The sequence below is a fragment of the Cherax quadricarinatus genome, chromosome 85, assembly GCF_038502225.1.
Source record: "Cherax quadricarinatus isolate ZL_2023a chromosome 85, ASM3850222v1, whole genome shotgun sequence".
Taxonomy (NCBI): domain Eukaryota; kingdom Metazoa; phylum Arthropoda; class Malacostraca; order Decapoda; family Parastacidae; genus Cherax; species Cherax quadricarinatus.
The window spans coordinates 13,954,689-13,972,354 of record NC_091376.1 but is presented as its reverse complement, the minus strand read 5'-3'; the positions used below and the strand labels follow the sequence as shown (position 1 = coordinate 13,972,354).

At 36.7% G+C, this 17,666-nt stretch overlaps 1 protein-coding gene across 2 annotated transcripts; it reads right to left on the bottom strand.

Moving 5' to 3' along the window:
• Positions 1–1,216: 1,216 nt before the first annotated feature.
• Positions 1,217–16,529, bottom strand: LOC128703289 (uncharacterized). 2 transcript variants are annotated; one of them, XM_070103436.1, is made up of 3 exons: positions 15,331–16,529; positions 11,321–11,409; positions 1,217–9,323 (listed from the first exon to the last, which is right to left on the bottom strand). In XM_070103436.1, the coding sequence occupies exons 1-3, from the start codon at positions 15,450–15,452 to the stop codon at positions 7,351–7,353; spliced, it is 2,184 nt and encodes a 727-aa protein (XP_069959537.1). In that variant the 5' UTR covers positions 15,453–16,529; the 3' UTR covers positions 1,217–7,350. The 2 variants fall into 2 exon arrangements, with proteins under 2 accessions (XP_069959537.1, XP_053653858.2); XM_053797883.2 differs by having other exon boundaries at positions 11,339–11,409; positions 15,331–16,527.
• Positions 16,530–17,666: the final 1,137 nt, after the last annotated feature.

The following is a 17,666-nucleotide window of genomic DNA, read 5'->3' as shown; positions in this document are numbered from 1 at the left end:
GAGGTGTTCCATTTCTGGACTATTTTGCTGCAATAGCTACCCACCTTCGCACCCGTTGGCAACAACATTGGTCAACTCTGCTCGGTAACAAACTTCATTCTATTAAACCGAGCATAGGTTACTGGCCGTCTTCTTGTCATCAGTGCCGAGGTTGGGAGACCACTCTCTCCCGCCTACGCATTGGCCACACTCGTCTTACTCATGGGTATCTCATGGAGAGGCACCCTGTTCCTCTCTGTGAGCAGTGTCAAGTTCCAGTATCGATTAGCCACATTCTGTTAGACTGCCCTCTCTATCAACGAGCACGCAGAATTTACCTCCAACGTCGTCTTCGTTCTACTACTCTCTCTTTACCTTCCCTTCTTGCTGATGGACCCTCCTTTAATCCTGACTCTCTCATTGACTTCTTGATAACGACTGATTTACTCCACAAACTCTGATGATACTTTTCGCACTCCCCTCAGCCCTTTCTAGTTCAGTCTCTTGCTGCCCTTTACCCTTTCACCATCCACTGCCCCGCTGTTATCCGTACCCTATTACTCATCCATCTCCCTTTTGCCACCTGATGCCCTCGCTTCCTTCCTGCCCTGCAGCGCTGTATAGTCCTTGTGGCTTAGCGCTTCTTTTTGATTATAATAATAATGTTATCCGTAACCTATTACTCATCCATCTCCCTTTTGCCACCTGATGCCCTCGCTTCCTTCCTGCCCTGCAGCGCTGTATAGTCCTTGTGGCTTAGCGCTTCTTTTTGATTATAATAATAATCAACCTTTTATTAAGGTTGTTCATTTGACATCGTAGGTTACTGACTCTTGGCTATGTTGGACATCAATTTGCAACTCGCTGGGACCCTAGAGGGCAGCCTAACATGTCCATAATGGGTTTAGCACTTTGATTGTAATAAAAGTATGTCCCTGCATAATAGAATTCCCATAGCAAACAGCACTACCTCTACGGACTATGACAAAATCAGGCACTAAACCCACTAGGGTCATCACTAGTAGTAAATACCCCTAAAGGCCAAAAAGAGAGGAGAGGGGGGATTCAGTTCAAGAAAGATCAAGACCTCTTGCTTCCTAAGGAGTTAAGATTATTATTATAATCAAAAGCGCTAAGCCACAAGGGCTCTTAGATCAAGAGCCCCTTTGCCACGCCAAGGGACTCCCCCCCCCCCTCCCTTGAAAGGGGTCACTTACCAATAGGTCAGTAAAAGTGATTTTACTAACATTTATGATCTGTTTATTTCATGGTTACATAATGTTCTATAAACATCCTAAGACACACCACATTGTAAGGAAGTACACCTTGTCAGGAAAGTAATGTTCTATCCTGTTATAATTCATATTATAGTTGATTTAACTACAAATAATGCAGGTTTGGGCTATTTGTGTAAAACAAGTCCTCATACTTTGAAATATTAACTTGATAAGCAAAAATATAAATATAAGACATGTGAAAACAAATCATGGTTACAAGAAGACACATCAAAATGAGATATATAAATATGCACACAAATTTTGGTGACTAGACAGAGATGCACATGGGCCTAAATATAACACTGTATCCCATAGAGATCCATAAAACGCCCAGTTTTGACTTTTCCAAATTACTGTGATGATTTATGCAATTCAGAGTTCTTCACTGTTTACACGTCACTGAAGATCATTTTATCAATCTCATTTCGTGATTGGGAACTGCAGTCTAATTATAAAAATATTCAACTAAGCTTTTATGACATATATATATATATATATTTATATACAATATTACCATGGCAAAGCAAACAATGGAAGAACTTGAGGTACCTAAATCTGACAATTTTGCATTTACCTTTTACTACCTATGGTTCACTAAGGGATATATGTATTTAAAAAAAATAGGATATGAAATGTGTATATCATTCTCTCATCACTTAAAAAATGCCTTGACAGCTATTTCTACTGTATTTTCCACCTGCAAATGTATTCATTATTGAATGAATAACAAATGAAGAGAAAATGTGTAGTCTGTTAAATCTGGGTGAAAGATATTATAACAAAGTGCCCATAATAAAGGATTCACAGTCAACAACACCTGGTAATGTATTCTCAACACGAGGAAATGGAAAATGACAAATAAATATCTATAAAACAAAACGTGTAAACAATCAAATAAAACATTGTACACACAAACGGCATAAGCTTATATCACTGCTTAAAAACTGTCTCAGCATAATGAGAAAAACTTGATCAACACAAAACAGTATACTCTTGAAAAGGTACAAAGTTATCTGTACAAGGACAGTGGTGTCGTCTAAAGGAAAAACACTCGGTTAATGAAATGCTTTAATCAAGATTGAAGGATTCCCTTGAATACTGTACTGTATTTGCATTAAATTCCAATACTTGTTTATATTTTGACAACCATGTGGAGGTATGAGCCTCATTAATGAGTAAATAGTATTACTAACCTGGGCACTTGAGGGCCAATGTTCTACAGGCATCTAAAAAATAATTTGTTAATCTTAATTTATTTTTATTAAGATTAACAAATTATTTTTATTAATCTTGATAAAAAATAAAGCTGCAGACAAAAAACAGTGATAAGACACATTACAGTCCAGTATTGTAAATTGACAGTTTAAGTGTAACTTGATGAAAACCTTATGCTAGCAAATTACAGTACCGTATATTAAAAACATGAAAATAAGCTTCTAGCAAACTAATGACCCAGATGAAAGCACTAAAATCTAACAATAATGCAAAATGTAGTTAGATTTGAAAACAAAACTTGTCATTTATGAAATTTAATGCAAGGATTATTTTTAGTAACAATGAACCTGATATAAGCATTTCATTAACTAACTTTCACCTCTGGATGGCACAGTGGGCAGTATGACCAGGCCTAGCCGAAACTCCATTATACTTGCATGTTCCAGCTAAGACTCACAACTTAATGCATATCTTGTTTCAGTATCCTCATTTTCAGCTGCATAACTTGGGAAGCATATTATGTACTGTAGTTTGTCACTCCACTCCAATTTCTATGGTATTAAAAGTCAGTCCATTTTTTTTTTGTCATGAAAATTGCATAAAAAACAAATTTACAGACCTTAAAATAACTTCAGTACAGTATCTATCATGCATAGGAACTTTGACGTCTTGCCCCAAAAAGAGCCAATGCCTTGTGAAAGCACTGAATGGCACATTATGAACTTCAGTTCATTTACATACAACACAGGCAGGTGAAAACACTTAAATTATCAAGAGTACCAATTGACACACATCACCTGCCTCACTCTGACTAATTTCAGGAACTTCATTTAACTAACCATCACAATTTGTCACAGCTTCATATATCTTGGCTAGACTCTCAATCATTGCTAAGGAGTCTCATTGGTACTTCAAATGGGTTCTCACGTCCTCAAAATAACGAGGAAAGAGTTTTGAAGTTCTCGATCTGAGAATTATCAGTGATGAAACCCTTTACATTTACAATGTTTATATATCAGTATAATTAGGGCCTGTATTCATTGGACATGTTTAAAAAATTGCATGCATTAATATTGCACTAACCTAGAATCGCACCCTCTGGAGATGTCAAAAACCATACCAACAGACATATATATATATTAAATAACATCTTCACACAACCTTCTCACCTAAATGTATTACTTAAACATGCTCAGGTTCTTACAAACTCTTTCTAAGCAGCTCTCCTCACAACACACTTAACTTCTAACACCTAAGGCCATAATCCATGGGAAGCATTTTTACCCACACCCCTTTACTAAAAAATACAAAAAAAAATAAGTGTTGAACAATTACTTATATACTGCATTTAAAACACCACATTCTGAAATCAACCTTTCATAGTCTATAAAAACATCTTATATTGTGATGTAGGGGCTCCCCTGTTCCACACTGTGAGAATAATAAATGGGAGACCAATGCAAAACATGTTAACATCACAAATCACTTTCACAGTATATTTCTACATAAAAGATCACAAATGACATTTTTTCACAAAGTAGCATTACATCATATCTTTCAAAACTACCACCAAGAAGGCTATCCTCCTTACAGCACTTGGTTAAAATATTGCAGTAAAAACTAACAGCTTAAGAACAAGTTGAAAGTCAACAGTCCACAATTAATATCTAGACTCAGGAACTAGAAAAAAATATATAAAAAATATATTAAATAAAATACCTAAGCATATGATTTTCATATAATGCCATGATTTAAGAAATAGCAAATATATCACTTTACTATCCATCCCCAAATTCTTCATTGTACTCTCAACATACTAATATAATAAAAGTATAAATTTCTTGATTACAAGACCTTAAATTAGTTCACAAAATTTACAACAGCCTTTTCAAAGTCACTCACTGGGCACTAGACTGGCTTTATATGTCACCCTTATATATAGTCCATCACACAGCTTGTGAACAATAAATAAAAATTCTTCAGAGCAAATGGCAAATCCACCAAAGAGATTCAAATCTAATTTATTTACTCTCCTACTTGGGAAAGTGTTTAAAAACCTTAAACTACATGTAATAGAAATGTTTATGTGTGTGTGTGTGTGTGTGTGTGTGTGTGTGTGTGTGTGTGTGTGTGTGTGCGTGTGTGCGTGTGTGTGCGTGTGTGTGCGTGTGTGTGTGCGTGTGTGCGCGTGTGTGCGCGTGTGTGCGCGTGTGTGCGCGTGTGTGCGTGTGTGTGCGTGTGTGTGCGTGTGTGTGCGTGTGTGTGCGTGTGTGTGCGTGTGTGTGTGTGTGTGTGTGTGTGTGTGTGTGTGTGTGTGTGTGTGTGTGTGTGTGTGTGTGTGTGTGTGTGTGTGTGTGTGTGTGTGTGTGTGTGTGCAGACAGATAGATAGCACAAAATATAAAACAATTAACTGATCTAAAAATTATGTTACATCACTGCTGAAGAAAGATACAACTTTCCTGATCTGGGTTAAGTACAATAAAAGTTGCTAATTACGCTTGAAAAACAAAAACTTTCCTCTTTGATGGCCAAGTCACTGTAACATTCAGCAAGTTAACTCTATGTTCATATTTCTGATAGTAACCCAACAAATTGCAAGATAAAAATATCAGATCAAATATCAACTATTCAGTTTCCTCACGATTCATCAACGGAGAATAATACACACAGTAGTACAATAAATGTAAAGACAAAAATGGCAGCTGTAATCCAAGTCTATAATAATTTATCACTTCTATAAATTGAAATCATTAAAAATAACCATAAAAAATTAATTTTGATCAGCAAATACTTAAACAATAATTGCTATCTGATGTGAAAAGACAGGACAATGTGATGTTAATAACTCGACAAACTACAATCTCACACCCATCACATGGAATCCACTGGATTCAACTTATCAGACATCAATTAAAAATACAATACATAAAAATTCCAGTAGCGCAGATGAAAACAATTAAACAGCCCATTTGATAATATACAGTATTATATCTCTAACTTAAGTTATATTTAAACAATGGTATGCAATTACTGCTGAAGATTAGTGAAAATTTAAACTATATAAATATTACCAATTACTAGTTTGACAAATTTAAACTGGCATATACTTTACTCTATTTTCATTTTAATTTATGTTATTACACATACAGGTACTTCAATTAATATATCCAATGCATAACTAAAGCAAAAATCCTTATCTAACAGTGAAACTTTGCAATCAAACTAATTTTGGACAATTCAAACCTCATATTGTTGAATTATAGCTTATAATGATATGCTATTTGCAAATGTTATATATTTGCTTTAAGGGCTGAATCATCTGAACTTACTTTGATGCTCTTTTCATATCTCAAATTTCCAAATAGAAGACCGACATCCATAAAGCAGTGTTGGCTTTACTACTTAAAAATCTCTTTTTAAAAACTGTTAAAAGATAATGACAACTGTAATTTAGTATTGTTTAGACAGATTTAGTATATATAAATAAGTAGTGCAAAGAGCATCTAGGTAAGTATATACTTTGGTAGCTCTACCAGTTCATATAGCAATTCTTAATTCATTCCTCACGGTACACCTCAAGAACTTCTGCTAGCTGGGGATCAGCAATCCCAATGTCTTAAAATTTACTTTTCATTTCAAAAGAAAGACTTTTAAGATACACATACAATATTCCATAATTCTTATCCACAACTTACAAGTGTGTTTCTTTGCACCAATCACTGGTACCCTTATTCTCAATGCTCAACACACTAAGAACTGTACAGTTTCTCAATGGTAGCATTCAAAATTCAAATACACTGATATATAACAATATCCATATTAAATGGTTAGGTTTAAGTGCTCAGGAAATAAGAAAAATAATAGTCCCGAAACATGGCATTGGGCATTTAAAGATGCATCACATACAGCCATATAAAAAATCTAACACTTGATCCCAGATGCAGTCTTGTAAATTAGTGGTGTATATATATATATATTTCTCATAGACTATGGTAATATTTTCACATGGGCATTTGTTCTCAATAGTTATGGTTACAGGCAACCTTGCAACCCTTAAGAGCAAATGACTAAATTAACAGTATTATTTTCAAACAGATTTTTACCCTGTATAGTTTGGACCACTGCAAGAGCTTAATTTGCCCAGTACAGGTATTGATTAAAAATTCAATGTGTAACATCATGTGTAAAACCCACATATAATATACTTAAAACAAAGCCCATATGAATAATGTTAAGAGTAGGGTTTTTAACATACCCAGCAATTTAAAAGAATCACATCTGGTTTCTTTTGCGTCTACTCGTAATTTAGAAACTAGAGAGCACAATTTCTTATCACAAAGAAAGACAGCTGTCACTTTCTATAAATATTTGCATACTTTATGAAATGAAAAATTGTGGTTCTTCATAAACCTGAAAAAAAGGCTTATTTAAAAATTGGAAGCTAGACTTGACAGCATACATTAAGCACTACACATGGCCAGTATACGCATTGTATGGTAATCTAAAATAAATTTGCTACAGCTTTTAACTCTCCATAATTTTTATATGGATTAACTACTAAGCAATTAATGTTCAGAAATCTGGACAGCTACTATACACTACAGCTACCACAGCAAATCCATAATTGTACTACACAAATTGTAATGTCTATCATCGTAGGAACCTTCAATCATAACATCACATCTTCTATATGAAGATTAAATAAGCCAACAGACTTGACTAATTAAAAAAATAAGAAAAATAGCTTCTCCTAACTTTTAGAAGTGTGATGGAACTTCTTGATCATGCCTTAGATATGATGAATATATCTGGACCTTGTATGTCACAATCTGTCTGCTGAGTGCAAGTATAAGCCTTGGCCAGCTCACCTTCAAGTGCTCAGTGATGATACTGCCGCAAAGAAGGATCATAGGGCCAGAATGGCAGTGGATAAAGTGTGTGCTGGCTTGCTTGGGGAGACTGATTCATACTGTCTAATGCTGCGTGATTTTGCATATGTGGTGGCCACTGGGGCGTGCTGGATGGGGTTTGAGTTGGCCGAATAACTCCCATATGACTAAGATTGTCTGTCATACGGCCTAGGTTGTCTCCTAAACGTCCCATAGGGTCTGCAGCACTTCCTCGACTCATGGTACGCAAATTGTCTCCAAGGCGGCTGTAATTATCACGTTCATCATAATGAGACATGGAATCAGACATGCGACTCTGGTTTTCAGCCATGCGCCGCAAGTGTTCTGCTAAATATCCCCCTGGTGTACTAGTCATTCGCCCAAAATTTTCAGCAGCCATACGACCCAAATTATCAGTCATGTGAGGAGTATCAGTTATACGTCCTGGACTATCAGTAGCTGAATTTCTCATATCACTCATATGGGACTGTGGAGCATTAATGAGAGGAGATTGTGGGGCAGTAGACATGCGTCCTGAATCATCACTCATGTGTGCTTGGCTAGCAGTCATACGGGTTAGATCTTGAGGCATGTGTAAGGTCTCTTCATTGACAGACATCGAGTGATGTTGGTTCATTCTCATGTGTTCGTCTGCTTCAATGGTGTCCTTCATGAGACTAACAGGAGTATCTCGTCTGTCAGTCATATGCCTCATGTCGTTCATGTGACTTGAAGTGTCTCGCATATGTAATTGATTGTCATCAAGGGATTCTGTATTACCTTCTTGCTTCATAGACAACCCTAAACTAACTGAAGACCCTAGGGAAACTCCTAACATATTTTTTACAGCTGAATTGGCAGCACCATAAGCCTTTTCACGAAGATCCTCTGGTGTCATATGTGATGGTATAGGTGAGGAAAGATATTCTGAATGGTCTGACATATCATCTGCCAGTCCCTCTATATGCATATTATGAATCTTCTTCTTGTGCACTTTAAGATTGTAATCATTAGAGAAATACTGACCACAAACTTCACATTCATCATTGAACTCAGTTGGGCCAAAATGCTTTTTTAAGTGCTGACAAAGCCCAGCACGTTGATTAAATGTCTGTCCACAGTGTTCACATGAATATTCTTTGTCTAACGTATGTGTTTTGAGATGTTGCTGCATATTGCTTTTTTGACCAAATGATTTGCCACACTCTGGACATGGAAAATTGCCGCCCTGGTGAACTAACTCATGCTTTTCTAAATACTTCCTACTGGTAAAGAGTTTGCCACAATAGCAACATGGTAAACTGTCATTATTATGCACTTCCATTAGATGATGTCTCAGGTCAGTCTGTTTGAACATAGTGCCACATATGACACAAGGGATGTCCTCACGATCTTCATGCCATTTTATATGTTGCACATAGGTCGTGCGTTTATTGAATGTCTTACCACACATGTTACACTGGAAGTCTCCAAACATAAGCAACTCCTTCTGATTGTGCGTTCCATGTTGCTCGGCTAAACGTAAATGTTTCTCTAGCTTTTCCCGCCATGAGAACCCCTCCCCACAGGATTCGCAAAGGTACAAGTTGTTTAATTTTTCATAAATTTTGCATTTTCCAGCACTTTCTAGCTTTGAAATGTGGAAATCAAAATTGGGTTTGTGGTAGAAGTGAACCTGGCAATAATGACAAACATATTTGATCTTGTTCTTGTGATTGTTATAATACTCTCTTCGTTTTTCAAGTTCTTCCTTTGAAAGAACTGGGCGTGGAAGAATCTGGATACCAGAATTACCATTAGATGTGTTTGCCAAGTCATGGGCACCGTTTTCCCCGGCTGGAAGTCCTTTGCGTTCATTCCCAGGTTCATTCTTGACAACCATTCCATCTTTCAGGATGATCTGTGGTTCAAAAATGTTACCATCTTCATCAATTGTGTCAGGGCGTTGCATGCCAGGTCCATCTGAAAATAATACCAACATTTTAAATGTGCCTCAAATTTATTTAATTTTAAAACTTACATAAAATATACTTCAAATGTGTGAAAAATATAAATAGTATGAACTAAGAAACTGATAAAAGAGCAGTAATACAATCAAATTCACACCAAATTAAATGAGAGAGACAGAAAATAAGTAGCATACAGTATTCTACACACATTAACCCTTAAGCTGCCAATGATGTAAATTTATGCCAACTAGGAAAATGCCACTGACGTATGTTATGCTTAGGTTCTAGGGCCTTGAAAATGGTCATAATCAGCCTGGTTAGGTGTACATCAGAGAAAACAAGTCCAGGTTGTAGGTGAGTGCAACATAAAAGAACTCCTGTTGTGTGCAGGGCATTGTAGGAGCCAGAGTATGCTATTTCCTTAATACAAGAGGGTCCTGCTTATTCAGCACCCTCTTTTCAGCGTTCCATGTTTTCGTTGGTTTTCAATTGAACCATTGTTCATTGTATTCAGTGCTTCTGCTTTAATGCAATATTTTAAGATAGTTTTATATACAGAAAAGGGATGATGAAATTTGAGGGTCCACTGTATATACTTTGCGTTTATTTTACTTTTGTATCTATTTAACCCTTTGAGGGTCGACAGGCCCTCTCCGAAACTCGTTCTCAGGGTCGGCCAAATTTAAAAAAAAAAAAATTATTTTCTCTTATGAAAAGATAGAGAATCTTTTCCCGATCATAAAGACACCAAAAGATTGAAATTTGATAGAAAACTTACGGAATTATGCTCTCGCAAAGTTAGCGGTCTCGGCGATGTTTACGCATCGGCGATTTTGCCCACTTTGAGCCCCATTTTCGGCCAATTTCACTGTACTAGTCGACAAAAAACATGAATATTTCGCTAGAACTCCATTTTTTCTATCAAATGGGTGCAAGAAACCACCCATTTATGAAATTCAACTATCCAGTACAGTGGTCAGAATTTAGCAATTTTGCCAATTTCACACAAATTTCAAAAGATGCCAATTTCCGAATAGGGTCCAGAATAAACAAGAAAGACATTCCTGGCACTAAAATGACATTTCCTCTAGTCATTAGTCATGTCTCAAGGCCCCTCTTATATTCTTTTGCTTTCCACTTTGAATTTTTATTCTCACAAAAAATATAAGATTTACTGTTATGCAGACTACTGCATTAGTGTAAAAAATGGTATAAATATTATTGGTGCACTTGTGAAAGAATATTAGACTCACCAGTTGACGTGTATTGCACGCTTGGCACGATTTGTTTACTTTTGAAGTTTGGTAAAAATCGAACATTTCTGCTACTTTGAGCTCAATTTCAAGGCACCTTTCATTGTAAAACCAGTCAAAATCATCTCAATTTCTGTAACATGTCTTCCATTCTATAAAATGAGACCAAGAAAACTAGAATACAACAATAAATACCATATGAAAATACACTGCAAAGTCGCTGATTTATTCCAAAAAAATGGTCAAAGTTTTTTTTTTCTCATTATGCACTGTGTGCTGCAGGATTTTTTTTAGACTGTGCACACTGACCACATAGACCCATTCTTTCATATGAAGGCCTACCAGCTTTCTCCCACTAGATTTGAGGCCGCTAGAATTTATGCGTACTAGTACGTCAAAAACCCCTACGCGTAAGACATACTAGTACGACCAAAACCCTCAAAGGGTTAAGTGTTAAATCAAGACTTCTGAAATGGTAATAACACCACTGCAAATAAATCACAGAATGGGTGTGGTCTGAACTCACAGTGAGTTCTAAAACTCAGACCTGTGAGTTTCAGGACTCACTTGCCATGAGTTCAAACCCCATCCATTCCATGATTTGTTAAACACTGCATACATTAATAAAATACTTAAATTAGGATTATTTCATAAAATAATAGGTGTTAATAAGTGTAACTCTCACACAAATTCCACAAACATGCAGAACCCTTACAAAATAAAACTCCAAACACTCGACTCTCTTCAGTCAACCCACCAGAATTCCGGTACTCACAGCCTACAGGGGGAGGGTATTTCCTGGGACGACCTCGCTTCCCTGTACCTGCTGGGATGTATTTCTTCTTCCTGTAAAAAATTGACACTATAAACAGGAGAGACTAATAAAGTAGAGCAACAGGAAACATATTAATAAAGCTAACTAATAACATGAACAGGAGGCACTGATAAAACATATCAATATCAAAACTGACTAACGAGAGTAAAAGTGTTATTGAAAAGATGATGGTTAATAAAATTAATGTAAGAACAAGCTATGAAAATAAAATAAAAACAAGACTATGTACTGAATGTATTGTTAGTGTATCCTGCAGTAAAATACTGCACTGGTGATACAAGCTGACTCAGTAAAGCACACAATATATAGAATTCCCACAAGCAGTCTACACTTCACACAAAACTTTTATACTTAGCATTAGAGATAAATTAATAAAATGGCTACTCTATTAGTACTATATTACACCAACAACCACATTTTTGTACTAAAATTATTTATGTAAGATACTAAGTATGCATAAAAAATTAAATCTAAGTTGAATATTTTAAAAAAGGGGGTCATTCAATCTGCTTAAAAATAAGTCATTCTATCTAAAAACAATTACAGTGGACCCCCGCTTTACGATCAGCTCCCAATGCGACCAATTATGTAAGTGTATTTATGTAAATGCGTTTGTACCGTGTATGTTTGGGGGTCTGAAATGGACTAATCTAATTCACAATATTCCTTATGGGAACAAATTCGTTCAGTAATGGCACCTGAACATACTTCTGGAATGAAATAATATCGTAAACCGGGGGTCCACTGTATTTTAGCTACAAATTTGAAAACAAGCACAAAACCCATATGGTTCATGCAGTTTATACACAAAAATATACATGAAATAAGGGTGTTCCAGCCTGTCTGCACATGCATACAGGACAGACATAGATAACATTTTTTTTTTTTACCTTAACAGCTGTCTCCCACAAAGACGGTGACCCCCCAAAAAAGGAAACACAATCACCATCATTCATTCAGTTGCTGTCTTCCCAGAAGTATGGTGACATCACAATTCAGATTACCCTCTATCTGCAACATCCTCACCCCTTGTATAGAGTGCAGGCACTGCCCTTCCTGCCTCCAGGACTCGAGTCAGGCTAACTGGTTTCTAACATTTTATGCTCTTATTAAAAAATTGCAGAGGGCATGAAGAGTGGTACCACTACCTACCTTAACACTCCTAGTAAATTTTAAAGACACTCATCTGAACTTTAACACAAACTAGAACAATACTAAGTGTAATAATTGCAGGTCCCTTACATACTGTCAGGAATCTGAGTTTAGAGAGGTCTTAAGTTATAAATTAATGAAGGTATTCACATTTACAGTCACAAATCTCAATGATAAGCAAGGCTTTATTCTCTCAATTCTGAAAAAAAAAGTCTCTCTCTCATTTAGTGTCCCCATGTTCATTGTGTTTTGTCACAATAGACTTTCCATAGTATGGTATAGATCCTCCCCAACTTATGCCCGAATTCCGTTCCAACCGACTGGTTGGATCTTGAAATGGACAGATGTGGGAATTATGTTAGCATGGTATGTAGAAGTCATATACCTGTGCAACATTCTGTCATTATTATCTTGTTTTTTATCGACGTGTTTTATTACCTTAAGTTTCATTACAAACTGATGTTCTTTACTTGTAGGTATCATTCATAGGCTTCACAAATAAAAATGCTGTATGGAATGTAGCCTAGGCTAGACCTATCAATTTTCTTGTTATGCACACAGCCACTAGCATTGGCGGAAGTAAGACCAAGGGTAATTTCTATAATTATGTACATATATATTTATTTTTCTAATTTATAGTGGATTTTTCGGTCATATGTGTGGATGGATGTAAGTCGCAGAGGTCAGAAGTCAAGGAGGATCTGTATAACCAAATGCTTTTAAAACTCATTAATGCTTTCATTGAGTAAGTTGTGATAATGGACTAGCATTTTCAGCTGACTGGCAAAGTTGTAATTTCATAGCAGCTGTCAATTTATTTCTTAACTACGTGCTACAAATGTTCGTTTGCAGAAGAAACATACATTTAATTTCAAATACAGTATAACATACAAATATCAAAAGGAGGAAAAAAATATTCGAGACTGTAACAAGAAAATGTTTTGCTTCTTCAGACAGTAACAAGAAATCTTAATGAACTTTTAACACATCTAAGTAAATACATCATCCATAAAACCTGATAACATTCAAGTGAAATTTTACCATAAACACTTTGATATTGAAAATTATACTTTTTCATTAACATATTGGCCGTTTCCCACCGAAGCAGGGTGTCCCCCCCAAAAAAAGAAACGCTTTCATTGTGACTTTTGTTCTAAACAATCTCTTACAACAAAAACTAAATTTTCTGCTCTTAATCCTATTTCTAAACAAACAATTATTTACAGTAGCTCTAGACTTTAAAAATTTAGAAATAACTTAATTTTTTTCAGGTCTTAAACTTTCAAAAGATATATATACTGTGCTATATAGATATTCCTATTGAGTACTGCATAATGCATTTCTTCAATAAGATATCTGGGCTATCATTTCCTTTTTCATCCATTTGCCCAATTACAACGATCAACATGAATGGAATTATGACTGAAGAGCCTAAAATAAAATGAAAGAGAAGAGCACAAAGGCTGACCACAGACAATTTAGCTGTATAAGGTTAGGTTAGGTTAAGTAAAGTTAGGTAAGGTTAAGGTTAAAGTTAAAGTTAAAGTTAAGGTTAAGGTTAAGGTTAAGGTTAAGGTTAAGGTTAAGGTTAAGGTTAAGGTTAAGGTTAAGGTTAAGGTTAAAGTTAAAGTTAAAGTTAAAGTTAAAGTTAAGTTAAGTTAAGGTTCAGTCAGGTTTGTCAGGAAACAGGATAAGTGTTTCCTGATGCAGGTCTTACTCATATGACTCGCAGCTGAGCTTTTGGTCCTCTAACCAAGGCCTTCCGCTGACTTACCAGTCCACCCCTTTAATGATAATAATAATAATAATAGAGAATGGAGCGAAACAGAATAACTTCAAGAGTGTATCAGTCTGTAGTGGAAGGAAGGCGGGGTAGGGGTCGGCCTAGGAAAGGTTGGAGGGAGGGGGTAAAGGAGGTTTTGTGTGCGAGGGGCTTGGACTTCCAGCAGGCATGCGTGAGCGTGTTTGATAGGAGTGAATGGAGACAAATGGTTTTTAATACTTGACGTGCTGTTGGAGTGTGAGCAAAGTAACATTTATGAAGGGGTTCAGGGAAACCGGCAGGCCGGACTTGAGTCCTGGAGATGGGAAGTACAGTGCCTGCACTCTGAAGGAGGGGTGTTAATGTTGCAGTTTAAAAACTGTAGTGTAAAGCACCCTTCTGGCAAGACAGTGACTGAGTGAATGATGGTGAAAGTTCTTCTTTTTCGGGCCACCCTGCCTTGGTGGGAATCGGCCAGTGTGATGATAAAAAAAAAAAAAAGAAAGAAAAAAAAAGAATAATAATAATAATAATAATAATAATAATGATAATAATAATAATAATGATAATAATAATAATAATAATAATAATAATAATAATAATAATAATAATAATAATAATAATAATAATAAATCTTTATTTACTACAAGTACATGTACTAGGTATACAGCCCTAACTGACATCAATGACATATGTACTACTATACAGAAGACCACTTGTTATGCACATTTTGGGCAAATTAGGTCAGTTTTGTCCCAGGATGTGACCCACACCAGTCCCCTAACTCCCAGGTACCCATTTTACTGATGGGTGAACATAGATAACTGATGTAAAGAAACACGCCCAATGTTTCTACCCTCGCTGGGAATCAAACCGAGATACTCACCGTGTGAAACGAGTACTTTAGCCACCAGGCCACGGGTCATAAATCTAACCATCAGATGCAGCTGTGTGAGAGTTTGTGTGGAGGAATAGGCTGGTGCAATGATTTGGTATTTTGTATACAAGTAAAACTTACTTAATGCCTAAGCACGTGCAGCAGTTTGTATTGTGTATGGAAGCATAATGACTCAGCATAGACACTTGGGAGGTGAACTTTTCCTTCCACTTGTTGTATTCTGAGGTGATCAGACCCAACATAGTGTCAGAATCTGCAGTGTTGTTGCATTCTCGCCGAGATTCTAATCTGCAAAGGGGAATTTAGTTACTATTGAATAGATCCTTTTTGAAAATGTACTGTAAATACAAGATAATTTTAATTACTATATGTATTACTATCTTGTGTAATTTTTTAAATGATAAAAAATATTAAGATTAGCATGCTTATTATGACTATGGTAGTTGTAAGCATAGGTTACACAATATTCCAGTCATGATAAGTAAGTTAAAAACTTTACACAAAAAAACACCATCCTCTGTTTCAAGATTCTGAAATAAAGAACAAAGATATCAGTAGTAAATATCAGTAAGATTTCTATATTTATCTGGTAGTTGTTTTCCCACATGAAATGGAGCAGACAAATGTTATTACTGATGAAAGTTCTTTTCAGAGATTCTGAACTGAAGTTTCAAAGATTGGTGAATGAATTTGGGAAGGTATGTGAAAGAAATTAAAAGTGAATATGGGAAAATTCAAGGTGATGTAAGTAACAAAACAACTAGGCAATGAAAAATTGGATACTACTAGACTGGAGAGAGTATGGAGGAAGTCAATATATTCAGATATCTAGAAGCTGACCTGGCAACACATATGACTATGAAAAAGAATGTGAATCACAGAAAATAAGAGGGGAGGAGAATGGCAGGTGGTGTGGTGAGACATTTTCAGAAAGATCTCCACGGAGGGGAAAAAAAAAAACAAAAAGGAAAATACCAGAGTATAGTGATATCAGCACTTTTTATGTGGGTGTAAGGCATGGGTTTTAAATGTTGCAGTGAGGAAAAGGATGAAAAAATAGAGCTGTCTTTGAGGGTGATGTGTAGTGTGAATATTATGCAGAAACTAGAAGATGTGGCATTACCAACAAGGTGGTCTGGGCACTTAATGAGGATGAAGTAGAATAGGATGACAAAAGAGGGTGTACAAATCAGGGGTTTCTGAAAGGGAGGAGCAGGAGTCATCCCAGGAAGAATTGGAGGGAAGGTGTAAAGGAGGCTGTGTGTGTTCAGGACTTGACCATTCAGCAGCCTTCAAGAGAAAACTGGACCAATATCTCCACCAAATGCCAGAGCAACCAGGTTGTGATGGATTTGAGGGCCAGAAGTAGCAGTCTGGGTGACCAGGCAAGCACCAGACAAGCCTGGCCCAGGACCAGGCTCCATAGTAGAAACACACTTGAAATGCATCAAAGATATAAAGATACAGACATATCAAAGGTATATACTATAGGCTTAAGTGAGTATTTTAGAGTGGAGTGAGTGAAGGCATGTAGTTTTCATGACTTCACATGCTGGTGGAGTGTGAGCAAGATAGCACAGAGGAATTCTGGAAAACTGTAACCAGACTTGAGTCCTAGGGGTGGAAGGTAATGCCTGCACTCTGAAGATCTTTTGTGTTGCAATCAGCACATCATCAGGAGCCTGCAATGTTGCAGAAAAAATAGGAATTCCAATAAAATTCCAGAAAGTCTGATGAAAACCGAATTTGACGAAAATTGAAGCAATATTTCCCATAAGAAATAATTTAAATCCAATTAATCCATTCCAGACACCCAAAAGTATTAACAAAAAAAACAAAACACATTTTATAGAGAATAAATATAGTTTTACATATAGAAAACAATGAGAAATAAATACAAAGGACTAATGAAATGGATAAATAAACATTTAACATCACTTTTACTTTTATTGAAGACTCTTGTTGGCGTATGGAAGACGGTGAGGAGGGGAGAGGGAGGAGAAGTTATCTCTTCCACCATCACAGCCACCACCACCCTCTACCACCATCACAGCCACCACCACCTTCTACCACCATCACAGCCACCACCACCCTCTACCACCATCACAGCCACCACCACCCTCTACCACCATCACAGCCACCACCACCTTCTACCACCATCATAGCCACCACCACCTTCTACCACCATCACAGCCACCACCACCCTCTACCACCATCACAGCCACCACCACCCTCTACCACCATCACAGCCACCACCACCCTCTACCACCATCACAGCCACCACCACCCTCTACCACCATCACTACCACGCTCTGCCGACAAGAAACAAAGCCAGGCCGACTCAGAACGTGTGGGATGCTTTTTGTGGGCACAGGCAGACACATTCAGTATGGCGGACCACTGTCAACTCGACGAAAACCGAGGTAAGGAACGAAAACTGGGACAAAATTTTGACA

What these genes read in the sequence shown, in the direction of transcription:
- LOC128703289 (XM_070103436.1), bottom strand. Translation starts at nt 15,452, where the DNA reads ATGTTGGGTCTGATCACCTCAGAATACAACAAGTGGAAGGAAAAGTTC. An exon ending in TGCACGTGCTTAGGCATTAA is followed by an intron (nt 11,410 to 15,330) that starts GTAAGTTTTACT and finishes AATTTTTTACAG; the next exon opens with GAAGAAGAAATACATCCCAG. An exon ending in CTGTGAGTACCGGAATTCTG is followed by an intron (nt 9,324 to 11,320) that starts GTGGGTTGACTG and finishes TATTATTTTCAG; the next exon opens with ATGGACCTGGCATGCAACGC.